General features: G+C 49.3%; 1 protein-coding gene across 8 annotated transcripts in view; it reads right to left on the reverse strand.

Annotated features, from left to right (window-relative positions):
- Window positions 1–1,924: 1,924 nt before the first annotated feature.
- Window positions 1,925–17,774, reverse strand: part of GGT1 (gamma-glutamyltransferase 1) — a 32,404-nt gene continuing 16,554 nt past the window's right edge. For 6 of the 8 annotated variants that reach the window (XM_038152436.1, XM_038152440.1, XM_038152438.1 and 3 more), the window contains 12 exons: window positions 13,197–13,358; window positions 12,414–12,541; window positions 12,095–12,184; window positions 10,935–11,127; window positions 9,640–9,797; window positions 8,717–8,866; window positions 8,088–8,224; window positions 7,076–7,263; window positions 6,147–6,274; window positions 5,747–5,859; window positions 4,622–4,735; window positions 1,925–2,758 (listed from right to left, as the gene is read on the reverse strand). In XM_038152436.1, coding sequence (XP_038008364.1) covers window positions 2,615–2,758; window positions 4,622–4,735; window positions 5,747–5,859; window positions 6,147–6,274; window positions 7,076–7,263; window positions 8,088–8,224; window positions 8,717–8,866; window positions 9,640–9,797; window positions 10,935–11,127; window positions 12,095–12,184; window positions 12,414–12,541; window positions 13,197–13,358 — 1,705 coding nt within the window. In that variant the 3' untranslated portion in view covers window positions 1,925–2,614. Of the gene's footprint in view, window positions 2,759–4,621; window positions 4,736–5,746; window positions 5,860–6,146; window positions 6,275–7,075; window positions 7,264–8,087; window positions 8,225–8,716; window positions 8,867–9,639; window positions 9,798–10,934; window positions 11,128–12,094; window positions 12,185–12,413; window positions 12,542–13,196; window positions 13,359–14,135; window positions 14,159–16,489; window positions 16,644–17,774 lie in introns of those variants that run through there. The other 2 variants (XM_038152442.1, XM_038152445.1) reach the window with 2 other exon arrangements.

Below are 17,774 nucleotides of genomic sequence, written 5' to 3' on the forward strand. Positions count from 1 at the left end.
CAAAAGGTGGGACATGGAATGATGAGGGACCTCAGAGACCATCTTGTTCTGACCCTCCTGTCATGGGCAGGGATGTCACTCCCTAACCCCAGTTGCTCCAAGTGCCATCCAACCTGTCCTTGAACATTTCCAGACATGGCACAGCCAGGGTTTCTCTGGATAAACCTGTGCCAGGGCCTCACTGCTGTCACAGTCAAGAATATCATCTTAATATGTAATCTAAATGTACCTACCCTCTTTCAGTTTAAAGGCATTCCCTCTCATCCTATCCAGAAGATTTTCCCTGCAGCTGAAACATCCCATAAGCTGAGCAGCCCGGAGGGTGCAGCTGGAGGTTTTACAGCAGGAACCACTGCCTGACATCTGGCTGCTGATGCACAGACAGCCCCAGCACAGGGTGAGTAGTAGGATGTGGTCTCCAAGCAGGTGGCAGAAGTGCCTGCTCCATGTACAGATATGTCCAAATGAGATGCAGATAACTACAGCTTGCAGAAGTATCCACAGCTTTTTAAAAACACAGGGAGTAAGTGCAAGCTGTGGCCCAGTTTAACAAATCCTTCCTCTTCCTTCCTTTGTTTTTCCTACCACTAAAAAACAACCAAACAAAGCAACTTCTGCAGAGTCAAGAATTCAAATGCATTTATAATAACAATTGTAACTAGGAGAGTTTTAAGCTTTCCAGAGGGGAAGCTTTTTAACACAGATTATAAATAATAGGGGAATTTTCTGACTAGCAAGAAGAAATTCAGGAACTTAAGAACAACTGCTGCTCGATAAACTGTTAGAGGCAGCCCAGCAGCAGCCACTCAGACCTGTATCAGAAATCAGGACTGTCCAACAGGTACTTCCCAGAAATCAGTTCCCTTCCAATTTTGGACCAGCTGTAGTGACTGTAAGATTCCAGTAAGCTTATTTTGCTGTGCAGTAATTTTCTTTATTTCCCAGGTCACACCTAGACAAGAAAGAACTCAGCTAGTCCCAATTCTAAAGGCATCCTGACACTGAGGAGCACCAGAAGTGGAATTACAGGAAGTGGAAAAGTGAAAGTCCTAGTTCGGCAATAACAGGACACAGGCTTGGCCCCAAACTGGTCTCTTGAGGGAACAAGAGGGAACACAGTGACTAGAGGTCATTTACAATCACTGCCTTTGTTGCACCTAAAGCAACACCACCAGTAAGAGCTTAGGAAAGGGAGCCAGAGCACATCCAGGACATGTTTGGTAAAAGCCACTCATTTGGGTCAAATGATACATGCAAATATGTATGTCAAAGTCATGACTCTGATTTAAGCATCGTCTAGCTCTCAGTTTATTCTGTGAAACTGGGCTCTCCTCAACCCCAGGCACTTCTAGGAAAGAGGTTGCATGATGCCTAAAACTTCAGACTTTCAATTTCTCTTCTGTATTTTAAGATTCTTAAAAACTGACACGAAGTTTCAACAAGCCAAATGGATGAGCTAACTTACTGTCACTTGTGTATCAAGGAATTCAAAAACACCACTAGAGTGTGACACCCTGTGGATCATTTGGTATTGATCTTGGGCTAAGTTTATGTGATGGGATGTATTGGCCCCGCACCAAACTCCCTCATGCAGGTACAAACCACTCTCAGCTGCTCCATATCAGACTGCGACTTCTGAGAGGTCCTTAAAAGTCTGGTTAATAGTAACTTACCTTTAAACAAGAGTAGCTGCAGCATGCCCTTTTTTAGAAATTTCATTTCCCCAAACTCTGATATTTCACGGCTGCAGTATGACATCATAAAAAGCAAAGGGGAGAAAAACAAGCGTGTTCTGGATATGTAACTATTATTGCTTACTCATGATTTCATCAAAGCAGTGAAGAAAAAACAAAAGTCTCAGAAGAGCTTCTTTCACACAGACTCTCACCATCCCTTTTTGCAGCAACTGTGCAGGCAAGGAAAATGTGTGACTCCGTATTTATTTATTTTAGTTGTGCTCAGAGTTTTACAGGTAGCATCTTCCCTTTAGACCTTCTCAACAGAAATATAAAAAAGTTTGAATCCATTTCCCCATTTCCCCACTCATCTCCAAAAATCAACTGGGTGAAATGCAGAAACATCTTTTGTTAACAGAGTGGTGAGTTTGGCTTATCCCAGTCTAGAGCTGGGCTTCCTGCTATGGCACAGACCTATTAGTTTGTAACTTAGAAAACCCAGTCCCAGAGTCCTGTAACTCTCACCTACTCAACAGGAAACAAATATCTTCTCTAGCAGTCACAGAGACATTCCCGGTAGCTGACACCACGCAGGGGAAACGCTTCCTGCAGCTTGAGTGAGCTGGACCTTCTGCAGAAACTGGGCACCCAATCTGTCTTCATGGGATGGAGAGGAGGCAGGGAACAAACTCTTCAAGGCAGAACAGACTCTTCAAGTAAGTACTGCACGTCCTGGTGGACGTGCCTGTCTTAGCAGACGGCTGTGGCATGAGGCACTTCGGTCATGGCTGTAGAGAACTGTCCCAGTTCCATCGACAGAATCACAGGTAAATGTGTTCTCTTTCCTGTGAGAAGTCCCTGAGTTGCAGATCTAAAGGATCTTCCCCCCAAACACACCTTGGTGTCACCAGAGCGCTGGCAGAAGGAGCTGGGCCAGGTCAGTAGCCTGCAGGGAAGCCCCCTTTCCGCGAGTCGGAGGCGGCGGCCCAGCCGCGCTCCGTTCTGAGGATGGCCTGCACCACCGCGCCGCCGCTCACCCGCGCCGTGTCGTGCCTCCTCTTCCTCAGCTGCTGCTCGATGCCCTGCAATGCACAGCTGGGTGAGCACAGCGCAGGGCAACTGCACCTGCTGCAGCCTGCGATGCACAGCTGTGTCAGCACAGCACACAGGGCAACTGCACCTGCTGCAGCCTGCGATGCACAGCTGGGTGAGCACACCTCTGCTGCAGCCCTGCGATGCACAGCTGGGTGAGCACACCTCTGCTGCAGCCTGCAATGCACAGCTGGGTGAGCACAGCACACAGGGCAACTGCACCTGCTGCAGCCTGCAATGCACAGCTGGGTGAGCACAGCACAGGGCAACTGTGCCTGCTGCAGCCTGCAATGCACAGCTGGGTGAGCACAGCACACAGGGCAACTGTGCCTGCTGCAGCCTGCAATGCACAGCTGGGTGAGCACAGCACAGGGCAACTGCCTCTGCTGCAGCCCTGCAATGCACAGCTGTGTGAGCACAGCACACAGGGCAACTGCACCTGCTGCAGCCTGCAATGCACAGCTGGGTGAGCACATCTCTGCTGCAGCCTGCAATGCACAGCTGGGTGAGCACATCTCTGCTGCAGCCTGCAATGCACAGCTGGGTGAGCACATCTCTGCTGCAGCCTGCAATGCACAGCTGTGTGAGCACAGCACACAGGGCAACTGCACCTGCTGCAGCCTGCAATGCACAGCTGTGTGAGCACACCTCTGCTGCAGCCTGCAATGCACAGCTGGGTGAGCACAGCACAGGGTAACTGCACCTGCTGCAGCCTGCGATGCACAGCTGTGTGAGCACAGCACACAGGGCAACTGCACCTGCTGCAGCCTGCAATGCACAGCTGTGTGAGCACACCTCTGCTGCAGCCTGCAATGCACAGCTGTGTGAGCACAGCACACAGGGCAACTGCCTCTGCTGCAGCCCTGCAATCTGCATCCCTCACAACCAGCCAGGCGTTCAGGGCCTGTGTCACATAGGGCTACGTGTTTTCCTCCTCTTGCCCTACTTTTGAAGAAGTGGAATTCAGAATTTGATATGTGTGGTGCTCAGTGTGGGTTACCAATACTATTCTTGGTCACAGATTCACACACTAACAGCCAGGATGGATGGATCCTGTTTGGCAGTGGTGGAAAACACAGGATTTGGAGAGAGCAGGGCATCCTCTCCAGTGCTGGCAGATACCTCAGCTGTTACCTTCATAAGAAGCTTATTAACAGAGGAACTTCTGCAGAGGTTGCTAAAACTGCATTATGTAGGACTGTTTTCCCAAATACAGAGGTACAGAGATATGAGATAGGTACAAAGAGGCAGATACAGAGGCATGAGATAAGTACAAAGCCTGTGCCTCAGGCCTCTGGGGGTGTGCAGTTTCTCAGGGTGAATGAAGCTGCCAGCTCAGGTGAGTGGTCTGGAGAGCAAGGCAGACCTCGCCATCAGCTCTCCAACTGACAGTACTGTGCTGACATCTCTACTGTGAATATATTTTCAAGTCTGTTCCCAGGTCCCTCTGGGCATCCCCCCTTGCTAGCTCTGGGCCAGGCCTTCCAGATTCATCATGAGGTTACACAACAGGACAAGAGTTCCCTGAGACTGACTGGATTTATTTAGGCTGCTGGATGGTCTGGGCCCTGATGTGATTTGCTGTTTTGCAAGTCCTTTGTACCAAGCATCACTGCAAGCAGATGCTCAGTTTTAGACAGAGGTCACTCTTCAATGCACTGGCTTCACATCTGTGTGACTGAGACTGAAGGTGACTTTGAACACCTTTATTACTCAGCACTAGACCTGTACCAGCTTTACTACTGCTCACCTAGGAACATTTAGCCAAACCTGATGATTTTCTGCAGTGCTTGCCCTCCCAGCACTAGGGGCCCAGCTCATACAAGTTCATGTATGGCTCTAGTGAGACCAACCTCCTCTATTTGCTGCTCAAGCTCTGTGATGTTGGGAAACAGCTGATCGTGAATTCTGGGCTCTTCCACTGCTTTCTTCACATCATAACCAAACCAGATGGAATTCATGATTGTCTGTAAGAAGCAAAAAACCTTAATGTTAATTACTCTGTTCAGAGAAGTCTGACTCTTGGAGCCACACAGGCAGAGGTGCCTCAAGAATGTTCACCAGAGCACACAAAGGCACCATTTCTGGCTTACGTGGCTTTCAGTGGTTCTTCTCTTGGCTAAGCAAAGCACAGGTACACTGCAGCTTGTATAAGCTTAGGAGGATTCCCACACAAAGAAACCATGAGTGACTAAAATTAACACAACAAAAGGATCAGATCCCTAAGCTATGGTGGCTGGATTTATGCTGCTGGAACTAAGCACACAACAGTCACCTCAGCAAACACACCTACAGCTTCCTGCTATTGTACAACCAGTTCCCTTGGGCCTGGCTCATCTCTACAGCATTGAACTGCAGGCTGGAGCTGCTGGGAAGTGAGAACACTCTCAAAGTCCAGGGCTTGGGAAATTGTTTGTAGTGGTTCTTAAAGACTTCTCCTCTACCTCAGCCGAAAAGCCAGATCCAGCCTGGTGCTGCTGGCCCAGGGGACAGCCACTGCTGCAGTCACTCTTGGGTGGTTTGAGTGGCTGCCACAGCAGCTCACAGAGGCCATGCCTGAGCTGAGTTCCTATTTAGCTTCTCTGTGTGACTTTGATCCAAAGTTTGGGATGTTGATGGGAACAACTCTAAACTAAATAAATAGGCTCATGGAGACTCGGAAAACAGAACTCAAAGCAAATCTTGTGCAAATGGTAAGAACAACTTGCACTTGCCAGAGAAAATTTCACTTAAGGAGGCACTGGAGTCACCAAAGGAGGCAATTTAATAGCAGACCTTTTGTAGCCCTGGCAAGAGTTGGTGTTGGAAGTCTGGCCCTCAGAATGCCAGGCAGGAACCTCCTTTTCAAGCCCCTGGCCCCCAGCAGGGAGCCCCAGCCCTGGTCCTGTCACAGGACATGCACAGATGGGTGTCCCCCCAAATGCTGCCTCTCCCATTTTGCCTCGTGTTGTCCCCCATTTGCCCACACCATCACGTACCAGTGCTGTTGCTGTAGTTATTTTTGTTCCTCCAGAAGCACCGACCACCATCCTCACCCGTTTCATTTTATCCACCAAAATGGAGGGGCACATAGAGGACATTGGCTGTTTACCTGTTGGGGACACAGAGGCAACACAGAGGCTCAGCTTTCTACCTGCAGCTCACAAACTTCCAGCTCTTGCTCCATGTCTAAGCCCAGAGCCTCAGTATCCACCTTCCTGAGCTTGTGTCCCGCTCAGTTCCTGGGGATCCCACCATCCCCTGCACTCATCTCCTTCCAGACTCTCTCCTGCCCCATCCCCTGCGGGTCCCAGGCCTGTGTCCCATGGCACAGATGCTGCAGCGTGAGCATTCACATCACAGCCAAAAAGCTGAGGCAGGAAGGCAGTTTACAGCTACCTGGTCTTATGAAATTTGCTGGAGAAGGAGGGATCCCAAATCCATTGATGATGTAAGGTGAGCTGAAGTCATCCATTTCATCATTAAATATGATTCCACTCACGTTGGATCGTACATCAGAGCCAAAGCTGGAGAAAACAAATTGTCAAAGTCAGGTGAAAACCACAGCAAATCTAGGCAGAGCTTCAGCTGAATTTACTGCAATGTGAAACCTGGGATTTGATTGGAGTAACGCTCCACTCCCTCCCATTGTAAAGGACTTTCTGTCACCCCTAGGGGGAAGGAAGCAGTTAATACCGTGAGTACACAGCTACACACAGAGGAAAGGCAGCGCAGAGCCCTTCCTACACCTCCCCTGAGAGGACCCCATGGGAAAACCAGCACAGCACACCAGCACAACTACTGCCCCTCCCAGGTAGCAGCACTGCACTCCATTCAGAGGCAGCACAGCTCCAGGGCTGGCACATTTGGGAATGACTGGGGGTTTGCTTAGATGTGGCAAGCTGAAGACATTTTCTATGGACAAAAATAAACTTCACGCTCTGGCTCCAGGCCATATGTGCTAACACAGCTCTTTCTGACAGCGCTCACAGCCAAACACTGCGCTTCCAGGCCAGCTGTATTAGCTCAAATTCCTTCCAAAAGCCTGGGAAATCAGAACCAGCAGCAATAGCTCTGCTTATGAGAAGATCCAGATGCAGTGAATGTTGTGGTGGAATTCGACAAGACAGAGGACACATCTTGTCCTCTGACACAGGCACGAGGCCTCCGTGTTGAGCACTGACCTGCAAGCTCAGCAGAAGTGCCCATCACCGGCACTGCTGACCCCTACCCCGCCCCAGAGGTGACAGCTCAGGGGTGTTTGATACCCAGAACCAGCACTAGGAAGATGGCAAAGGCCTACAGGGAAGGAATGTCTGAGCTCCTACTATTGGTTGATGGTGCTGGTGGCGGACACAGCACTGCCATCATCAGCCACAATGGAGACGTGGGATGTACCGGCATTGTCTCCAGTGTAGTACACGGGCTCATAGTAGTCAACGGGATGGGAGGTGTTGTCTGTGATTTTCCTCCGGAGACTATCCGCAAAGAACTCGGATGTCATGTTTCTGATTGCCTGTCAGAGAAAGCCGGCGCAGTTACTCAGCACATTGAGAGACATGCAGGCTGATATCCAGTGCTTCAGACCACACAACAGTGGCAAATCCCAGCAGTGAGGCTACAGTTTTCCCCCAGGGGTCTTCCTTCTTGGAAGATAGACACTGGAGCAAAAGATCATTTTAAGCTGTCACAGGAACAGCTGTTAAAGTCACCCCTTGGTGTAGAAGTTGATCAGCATCTATTATTGCAGCGCCATGGAAAGTTGCTTCCACACTGCTGTGAGGCAAGCAGGACTACGCTTGCTTCAGGGACAAGAGGAATGGGATTCGGACAGGGACAAGGCAAGGTCTGACCGGAGCTCTGGAAGTTGGAAATTTGTGTTCGTCAGGCTGGGCTGGGCTCAGAGTCTGCTGCTTTTGCAGGCACAGAAGTAAAGCACAAAGTGCAAAGTTGGGACAAGCAGTCTTATCCCTGCCCATCTGCTGCTCCATTTTACTACAGGCAAGACTCTGGTTAGAGAGCCACTAGGATGCTGGGAATTTGGTGAATAAGGCTTCAAACACTATAAAACCAGGCAGGGTTAGACCTAAATGTACTCCAGCTCTCCTGGTGAATTGAGGAGTTTGCTTTTCCTTACAGCAGGAAGGTTGCCTCCATTTATACCCCTCACAGCTCAGCCATGGCCCACACAGGACATCACTTTGTGACTCAGAGCTGTTTCAGTGCCTCTCAACAGCAAGTGGCACAGAGCATGCCTGACAAAGTGGAGTCACCCAAAAACTTTAAGCCATGTTCCAGTCAACTTTGGTGTTGCAGAAAGAAAATACTTTTGCCAGGTACCTCTGTAATGTCGACAAATTTTGGGTCTCCCAGCAAAGTCCTCTTGGCGTAGGCGAAGCGAAAGGCCTCCACGATGCGGTGGTAGGTCAGACCTTTCTCCTCCACGGTTTTGATGCTGGCAGCAGAGAAATTATATCCTGGCAACAGAGGACAACAACTGTGAACACAAAGCACAGGGTCAATGGATTGCTAATGCGCCTGTGTCAAATGTATAACCTTGAAGCCCAGTCTCTGCAGAGATGCAGCCGCTGGACTGTCCTAATCTCCACACGGAGAACTCAGGAGCTCTGGTAGTTTTGAGCACTGTGGGAGTCACCAGCAGAATTTGTACTTGCAGAGGTGTTTTCCAAAGAAGCCTCAAGTACATGTTAGGTTCCACCCATACAAGTATCAGGGAAGCTCCCCTAACAGGAAAATATTTTTCCTCTTGCACCTATATTTCAGGTAGGAAGGCAACATCCCTGAGTTTACAGCAGAAGAGGAATGTTTCTGCAACTCTGATCTCTCCTGGGCTCTCAGATCTCTCACCTGCTGGAGGGCTATCAGGGAGGCTTTTGTCCCCCAAAAAAGGTTATTGGAGCTCTCCCAGCTCCTCCTGCCTGTGGGGCACTGCTCTGGGGCACTCTCACCTTTCAATATGTTGAGAATGAGGGCCAGAACCGGGCCACTTAGGGGGGCACTGGGTGTGTAGAGGGTGAACTCCCCGAGTTTGATCTGTATGGGGTCCTCGATCACTGTGGCATTGTAGTCCCGCAGGTCTTCCAATGTGACAATTCCCCCTGGAAAGAGAAGGAAACTAGAGATGTGGGTTTATGTGATCTCTGGAGGGAAGAGGAGGTCATACTCCACCACCATGAATCACAGCAAGGATCAGAGGGAACATGGACAAATCCCAAAAGTAACAAGGTGAAGAAAGCAAAGATGTGTGCCCAGGAGATTTACTCCCTGGTAGATCCGTTTCAGGCTCAGATAGTCTAAGCACAAAGTTGGGCTGATTTACAGCAGCCAGAACTCTGGTGATCCATCCTTTTTTACAAAGGACACCAGCAGTGTCAGATTACAAAATGTCCTTAGGAATTCTGTTTACAGGGCAAAGATGCAGTTTTGCATCTTTGGGAACAAGTAATTATCCACCACAAATAAAGCCAGTAAATTACTGACAGGAAGTTCACCAAGCTAGCCAGTGCTGGCTGGTGAGGATTGGATACTGCCACCATCTAGTGGTACTGAGATCAAACAGCTCAGAGTTGACAGGACCACCACGTATGTAACGTTTTAGGTACAAACTCGTGGGATCCAGGCTCTGTGAACAGCCTGAACTGCACAGACTTGGGAGGCGCTGCGATACAGAAATGCACAGCAAACACTCTCCATTTCTGAGTCTCAAACACATCTGTTAAAGTGCTTCTTTTGGGTGTTCTGTTGCTACAGATCTCAGAGGCAGCACTTCAGGGTTGACCTCTCCCAAGGCTTCTGCAGATCACCGGCTCCTCCCGGGGCCCCGAGCAGTGTGGTCACTCCTGCTGCTTGGGACAGATGTCCTGGTTCTCACCTGCATTGCTGATGTCAGCAATGATCTGCTTTGCCAGGCTTCCCGTGTAAAAGGCATCTGCTCCTTCGTTGGCTATAGTGTCGTAGGTGTTGGCCAGTTTGGGCATCCTGATGGTTTCGCCCTCTTGCAGGATTTTCCCTCCTTTGCAGAACACTTCACTGACAGAGAGAGGAGATGGAGAAGATCAGGTCTGAGACACAAGTTCAAAATTATGTGTGTCTGTGGCAGCTGAACCAGCATGAGTGTTCATGCTAGGTGCTTCTTGGAGAGAAGAGAAACTGCCTGAGCCATGGCCCAGGGGTCCTCAGATCTTGGCACTGAGACATAAAATTGAACAATATTTTCTGACCTGTAATTCCAAGGCTCAGTGTGCTCAATGGAGCCTGCAGCAGGGATTTTTACTTCAGCACCACCCTCCCTGCCCACCCCAGGGGCCAGCAAGTGCCTCAAGATGCAGAGGAGGGGCCACAGTCCTTGAACTCAGCAGTGCAGTTCAGAGCACAGTCTATTACACTACGAGGTTCACAACTTCCAGTAAATCCAGACGTGTTTCAGTCCCTGTTTGATAGATCACTTTAAGGTAGATTGTTTTCTCTCTAGCTCCCTCATGATGGATCATGATTGTGCTGCTGTGGACCTGCCTGATAGAAGGAAAGGAGATAGGCCAGGGTGTACATTATCAATTGGATAGGAAACAAACCTGCAGCTGGCAGAGATTTTAAGGAAAAGGGAGAATTAAGCACGATCTCTACCAGGTCTGGACATAAACAGAAGGGTTTGACTGTAAGAAGTGAGGAGTATTTGAAACCCTTCATGCTCAAAGTCTTTGCCAGAAATGGATGTCCAGAGGCACTGCTTGAGGAAGGCTGATTGTAGAGTAGGAGATGATCCAATGCCCACTGCCTGACAGCACATGAGATGTTCAAGGAGACATTGCAATTACTCCAAATGCAGGAAAGATCAGCTTGGTGCACTTACAGCATGAGGAAAAGCAGGGATTCAGAAAATACATTGCCACTGGGCAGGCTGATCCCAGCACGTACTCTAATTCCACCTTGCTCAGACAAATGGACTTGAGGAGTAGAATTTCTCCCCCTTTAAAGGTCAGGACTGAACATTCCCCATGATTTAGCACCTTTAGGCATCTGCAGTGACACCAGCAGGCACAGTGAGTGTGGTTACTGCAGGGGATGCACACTGCTCACGGACACTGCATTGCACAAACACCAGGACTTTGCAGATTGGATGCAGCCACCCCGAATTTCTCTGCATAGAACAGCAACTGCTCTACCTACCACAGCAAGGGATTGCTTTCGATTGCCTCCTCTTTTGATTTGATGGCTGCAGCAAGGCCTTTCCCAACAGGGAATCCTTCTCTTGCCAGCTTGATACTGGGCTGAAACAGGTCTTTCCATGCCAGTTTGCCATGCCGTTTGTGAGCCAGCTCATAGCCACGGATCTCTCCTGGAACAGCAATTGACAGTCCTCCTGGAGCAGAAAAGAAATGTGTTAAGTCTCCCACAGCAAGAAAAGAAAGTGGTTGATGGAGCAGGAGGTAGGGCAGGCGTCTCTTCCAGCCCTGGTTTCAGGCAGGGCTTGTGTGTACTGTGACCTGCTCAGCTTGTGAGAATTAACAGAATAATTTGGTCTGACATTTGTGTCTACATATTCTGAACTGCTGAAACCCCTCTGTGCTCTTGCTGGTAACTCCAGTTTTAGGGTCATTCCCCTCTGTAGGCTCTGTACCAGAGCAAAGCTGCTCAGAACACAGAAGCTATCATGGGAGAGGACACAGACTGTGATGTACTTGAGCCAAAAACTTTGTTGCAGCATTGTAACTACAACTGGAACAGATTGACCACATCCCACAGTGATGTTGCAGTTTGCTTCCATCCTGTTTTTATTTGCATCTCCTGGAAGTTCAACACACTGCTCAAACCCCCTCCAAGGTGCTGTTCCTTCTTGCTTAGAAGACTGACCATGAAGAGAACTAGATAGTATTTCTTTCTATTTTTATCAGAAAATACTTTCCTGGTAGGAAACTTCTCTGGAGGCCCCAAGCCATTAGTTGAAGCCGCCACAACAAGTAATTTAGGGAGGACACCTGAACTGACAAAACCCAAGATGATCCACACAAAGATTTATTCAAAGAGGTGGAAAGGAAAGATGGCACATGTGGAACAGGTCATACTCAGTGCTTTGCATTCACCTGCTTTCTCATGAAGTGAAAAGCAGAAAGTGATGGGATCCCTGACTGGTTTAAAGGGCATTGATTTTAGCTTCTTTGTCAGGCCAGAGTTTTTAAGAGGATATTTCCAGGATATTTCTAGGTGAGAAATCCTGTATGTAGGCAAGAACCTAATCATAAGAAATGTTCTTAATGTAGATGTGCTGGTAGCAGTGAATGCTGGAGCTCTGTGGTCCCCCCAAAGCAGTGAAACAGCCTTTGCCATACCTTTCAGAGAGAGCTGTGTGTTGTTCCCAAACATGTCCTCTGATGCGTTTTTTGGAGCCACTTCTCTCGCATTAATGATTTCCACTTTTCCTTTAATGACAGAGCAAGGAAGATGATGTTTAGCTCTGGACTCAGCTCACAGGCATGGTCTCTGCTGGAGGACTCTGACCAACGTGAGCCAGTTCCTTGGCAATTATTTTGAGGACATTCCCCCAGAGGCTGTGACCATCAGTCATTTACCTTCTCTCCGGTAGGATAAACCACCTGCCTTAGGTAAAGTTCTCCAACTGATCCAGCTGTGTGTGGCCCTGTCCCTTACCTGTGCTGCTGTAGATGGTAAAGAAGAGGCCGCCTCCAATGCCCATGCTGTGAGCATTCATGAGTCCCACGCAAAGCAGGGCTGCAATCGCGGCATCCACGGCTGATCCTCCTTGCTTGAGGATGTCCCTGTGCAGCAGAAGGGAAGGTGACATGTGACAGTGTCTCAGCCCCCTGTCAGCAGTGCATGCACCACATCAGAGCAGATTCTCTGAGGCACATTCGTCCACACCCAGCCTATGTGATCCTCAGGAAGCTTTGAGCTTCTGTCTCCAGAGAGAACAGACCCTTAGTGGTCAGTGTGCAGACCAGGTCAGCCCTCATTAGAGACACATCCAAACCAGCTTGAAAACAGTGAGATGTGACAGAGTACACGTGGGGACAGACATTCCACACACATTCATTACACTGTCATAAGAAATGACAGTTTTCTGAGGAGTCTTAAATCTGCAGCACTTGAGACTAGAACTGAACTAGAACTGAAGGATATCTCAATAAATGTTTTTTTTTTAAAGGAGCTGGAAAGAAAACTCTTGTTCTCATTGTTAATGGATCCAAGGAATCTTTGCCTGCTATGTTCTCTGTGAGCAACTGCAGTAAAGCCAGTCAAGCATGATAAAAGCCTGGGGGTTATTAGGATCTCCTCTTTCTTCAGGGAGACTAGGGATTGATTTTCCATGCTGAGCAACTGCAAGGATTGCACCTGAACATCGGGGAAGCAACAGCTCTGTCTCATGCCAGAGCTGTCAGAGCTAACGAGAGGCAGGGCACAGTGAATGGGTACCTTCCAATGATGGAGCACGGCCCCGCGTCGGTGGCCACGGCCGCCCTCCTGTAGGTGTGTGTGTCCCCAGAGCGCAGCCCGAAGAACAGCCCCAGGAACAGGACCAGCCCCAGCAGGGCTACAGCCACCACTGCCACCACCACACAGCGTGTCTTCATCTTCCTGTGGAAAGAGACAGGATTGTCAGCCCTGCTGCCACCTCCTTTCATATCCTCGAACCAGCAACCATCACCCGGGTAAGAGCCTGCCCTAGAGCAGGCAGGAAACAGTACAGAAACCTCCAGATGAATAGGTGAGAAGGGAAATCCAAGGAGAGGAACACAATTGCTAGTAGTCATGGCTGACACCATCTTCAGGACAAAAAAAAATTTAAAAATTAAAAATTTTAACTTCACATAATCTGCTTTTAAATGCCATATCTGTGGAGGAGTCTCTGTCTGGAAGGTTGCCAAGGACCAGTGCAAAACACATCTAGGTCATTAGGAATCAACCCTGGATAAAGCTACAGCACAGCACAGCACCCATTCCTGCCTGAGGCCCTTGGCCAGAGCACCTTCCCAATGAGCCCAGAGGGCCATGGCCAGTGCTCAGGTCCCCATGTGTCCCAGTTCTGCACTCAGCTGCTCTCGGGCTGCACGGGGCTGCAGCTCATCTGAGAGTGAGCACAGAACGCCCAGGAGCTCTCCGGGTACACACAGGGATGAGAGCAGAGCTATCAAGGGATGGACAGCCACTGCCACCTTGCTGGGACAGGCAGCTCAGCAAATACAGCTTGAACAGCTACTCTTTGACCCATTTTCTTTTCCATTACAAGACCATTCCAGCAAAATAGACCTAAATTAATCATAGTGCCTTCAGAGACCACCTCCCCCCTTTGTACTGCAGCTCTGGGTTTTTACCACAACTTCAGCACAATAGCCAAGACGTCCTTTACCTTACCAAAGCCTCTGCCATCCTCAGAGAAAAGCCAGTCCATGGAATTGTGGTGAAGAAGAGATGCACCAACCCCACTGTGGATGGCCAGCAGCCCAAGGCAGAGTGAACTCCAGCAGCCAGAGCAGCACTCAGTGCCCTGCAGCAGCCACACACTCAGGATTAGGCAGCAGAGCAGTGAGTGTGCCAGCAGTGAGCTAACTAGAGGAAACAGGCAAGGCCAGCCAAACCAAAACTTTTCTTAGAGGGGGGTGATTAGCAAGCAGGACCCCCCCGCCCCAGCCTCACCCCCTGCCTTAAACCAGGAGATTTGGACACATTTGCTGTCCAAGCCCTGGATCTGTGAGTCTCAGTCTGAGCGCTAAAGATGCCCATGTCCATCCAGGTAAAGCAGCTGTAAATCTACTGTATGTGCTGCTCTGCAAACAACTGTCAACTGAGGGTAGTTAAAGTAAATGGATGAAACCTCTTTCCAGGTTCTAGAACTTAATTTACACTCAACCACTTTTAAAAGAGACCAGTGGTGTGTTTGCAGAGCAATGACTGTGCAGGGAAACAGAGAAGCCATTATGTCCCCAACAATAGCTCACACACAGCCTCAGAGTTTAAAGACAGTTTTGTTTGTTGGCAGAGATATTTCAGCTTCAGCACTGGCAGTCTCCTCCAAGCTACACAAGAAATGCCATGGGATCTTTTATCTGTGCCCCAGCTCAGCAGAAGGTACTTTGTTTGGTCTGAAGGCTGCTCTGTGCTGGGCTGTCCTTCAAGCCTGGGCTGACTCAAGCCCCGTAGTGCAGAGTTAACCCCTGGGCTCCTGGCTGGGGCTCTGCAGCTCTTCTCCACAGCTGCCTGTCTCACTGCTGGGCCCCTGCAGAGCTTTACTGCCTCCTCAGGGAAGTATTTCTGACAGCAGGAGAGAAGGGGAAGTTTCAGGTACTGCCTCTGCTCTCACCTCCTCCCTGAATAGAATCACACCTGTGAGCATCCCATAGACCCAGAAGAGCTCCGTGCTGTGTCCTGCTCCCTGCTGAGTGTACAGACCTTGGAAAGGGCCCTCCAACCAACTTCCTGTGACTCAAGCACAGCTCCTGGCCTGCCAGGCATGAGGATAAGACAGGCACCACTGGGCAGCAACACACACAGGCTGCCATGCAGAGATGCTGACCCCGTGCTGCACTGTGGCACCACCCTGTGCCTCTGTAGCTCAAGGGAATACTCTTAGGGAAGGTGCATCTGTGCAATCTGCCAGACTGATCCTGCCCAGGAAGCAGCAGATGTATGAGCTCGAGACCTGCAGATTTCTCTTCTCCAGCAATGAGCAGAGAGCAAACCCAGCTGAGGATAATCCTCTCCACCTTTGCTGCCAGCTCAGCTCCCATAAGCTCCTTAGCCCATCCCAGGCCTGACCCCAGAGGGAAACAGCCCTCACTGCCTTCCCAACTGTGGCACAGCAGAGCCAAATGGGCGTTTGGTTTGATGTACAGAAACCAGGAGAAGGATCAGGAGCCTGCAGATACCCACTGCTAACCCATCTCTCCATACTCCTTGTGCCCTGGGCAGGCACACTGCAGAAACAGCTGAGTTTTTGGACCAATGGTCTGTTTGAACCTTGGCTCTGAGTTGAGTCCCCATTATGATTTATTAATGGGAGAGGAGCAGCAGCTGCAGGCCACCACCTGAGCATGCTCCCCAGCTACTGTCTGCTGAGGCTGGCTTTAACCTCCACATCTCTGCCAAATCCAGCTGTTTGGAAGGTTGGCTTCAGTCACAGAGTGCTTTGGCAGCAGCAAAAGGCCTCCAGGAGACAGGGGCTATACAGCAATTAAAAGCAATACAATTATTTCTCACTGTTATAAAGGTCCACCAGCCAGTCTTAGCCAAGGAATTTAAAAAGCAGCCTGCTTGCCTCACTTTACATTAGGAGAGGGGGAGGACCAGCGAGCAGCAGGGTTATGCTTGTACAAGCACCCCACTGACCTGTGCTCAATGTGTCACAACATGTGCAACCTTATTTAAACATGACACTGGGTTTGAATTAAAATACCCCAGTGCAACAGGGGATTGCCAGTTAGTGTCAGGCAGGAAATGCAGGGTCTGACATCCCTGCCAAGAGGGCTGGGGCGTTCTGTAGAGATGAGGAATCCGCCATGGTCAGGGAAAGTGCCAGGAGATTTGGAAGAGGAGAAGGAGATGTGGGGAGAGAGCAGTGGGATGACAAAGGACCCCAGGCATGATCAGGCACTGCTTTGTTCCCAAGTGAAGTACTAAATGAAGCATCCACTGACAACACCTAAAACTTTAACCACAAACTCAAGCCCACCAGGTTTCTGCTTTAAACCCATCTTGCAAGAGCTTCATACCTCTGCACTTGCTCCTGAGAGTTCCCCGTGCTCCCACTCGCAGCCCAGCAGCCACCTTTGGGCCATCAGCTTTGAGATATCCTCCCCTACTTTCCCCAGGCAGCACAAGACACGCAAGGAGAGTTTGGACATCTGGACTCTTGTCACAGGACACGGGCCACGCTCCTGTGACACATCACAAACTATGACATTCCATCACGAGATATTTTAATTGAGGTCTTACGCAGTCTGCAGCTCCACCTGTGGTAAGGGAACTAAAACAGAGGTTCAGCCAATCCATGAAGAAGCCCCAAGAGGCTTCCAAATTCAGACCTAGGCACTGCTACCACCAGAAACAGGAGGACAAAGCAGTCCCTGGAGAAACACAGCAACTCCATTCAACTCAGTTAAAAGCCTTCCTCACTGACAGTGCCTTGGTGCTGGTTCCTGTCCAGGGGCCAGCACCCCCCTCTTGGTTAATCCCAGCATTGCAGACTCGTGTGGACACACGTCAGCTTGCAGGAGACAGCCCTCAGTGGGGATCAGTGGTCCTTGCTTATTATTGCTGAGATAATCAACATTGAAAAGAACTGAGCACTGAGTCCATGAGTGAAGGGGCTGCTCAGCTGGGCCCCAGGTGCTGCTCAGGAGAGCTCTTGTGACTCAAAGAGAGCTCTTGTGATCACAGTTTGTGACTCCTCCACAGACACAGGCTTTTCTGAAGCCCCACGGCAGGTATTATTCTGCCCAATGTAGATCAAACTCTGAGTTCACTGAGAGAGAGACAATAATTTCCTCTTGAAGCAACTTTTTCCTCAAAAATCCCTCATGTCTTCCTGCAGAAATTTTAGCATCAAATCAGCATTTTTTTATTTTAAGACACTTCTGCATAAACTATGAAGTGAAAAAAAGGCAAAAGGTGTAATAAACACAGAATTCCCCATTTCCCATGGTTTTCACAGTGTTTCCTAGTTGAGAACCTCCCAGAAATCCACAACTGGCAAACTCAATCTCAAACCATAAGTTATTAAAGTAGTACAGAATGAGTTTTTATAAACCCATCAGAAACATTATTGTTATGGTCACTCCCAATTTAAAGTGAAAATGCTTCATCAAAATAGCTCAGTTCTCCCAACTGTAGCAAGAGATGCTTTCAGGTGCACTTTTGCCTAATAAACAACTAGAAGTTGTTTATTAGACCTGAACTCATTCAGACCGGTTAGTCTGGTCCCATCATTCTCTTTCGGCAAGCTTTCATCTGCTTCCTAAAAAAGAAACATTTTCACACATTCTGTTGAATAAGAAA

Source organism: Motacilla alba, chromosome 15 (assembly GCF_015832195.1).
Source record: "Motacilla alba alba isolate MOTALB_02 chromosome 15, Motacilla_alba_V1.0_pri, whole genome shotgun sequence".
NCBI lineage: Eukaryota > Metazoa > Chordata > Aves > Passeriformes > Motacillidae > Motacilla > Motacilla alba.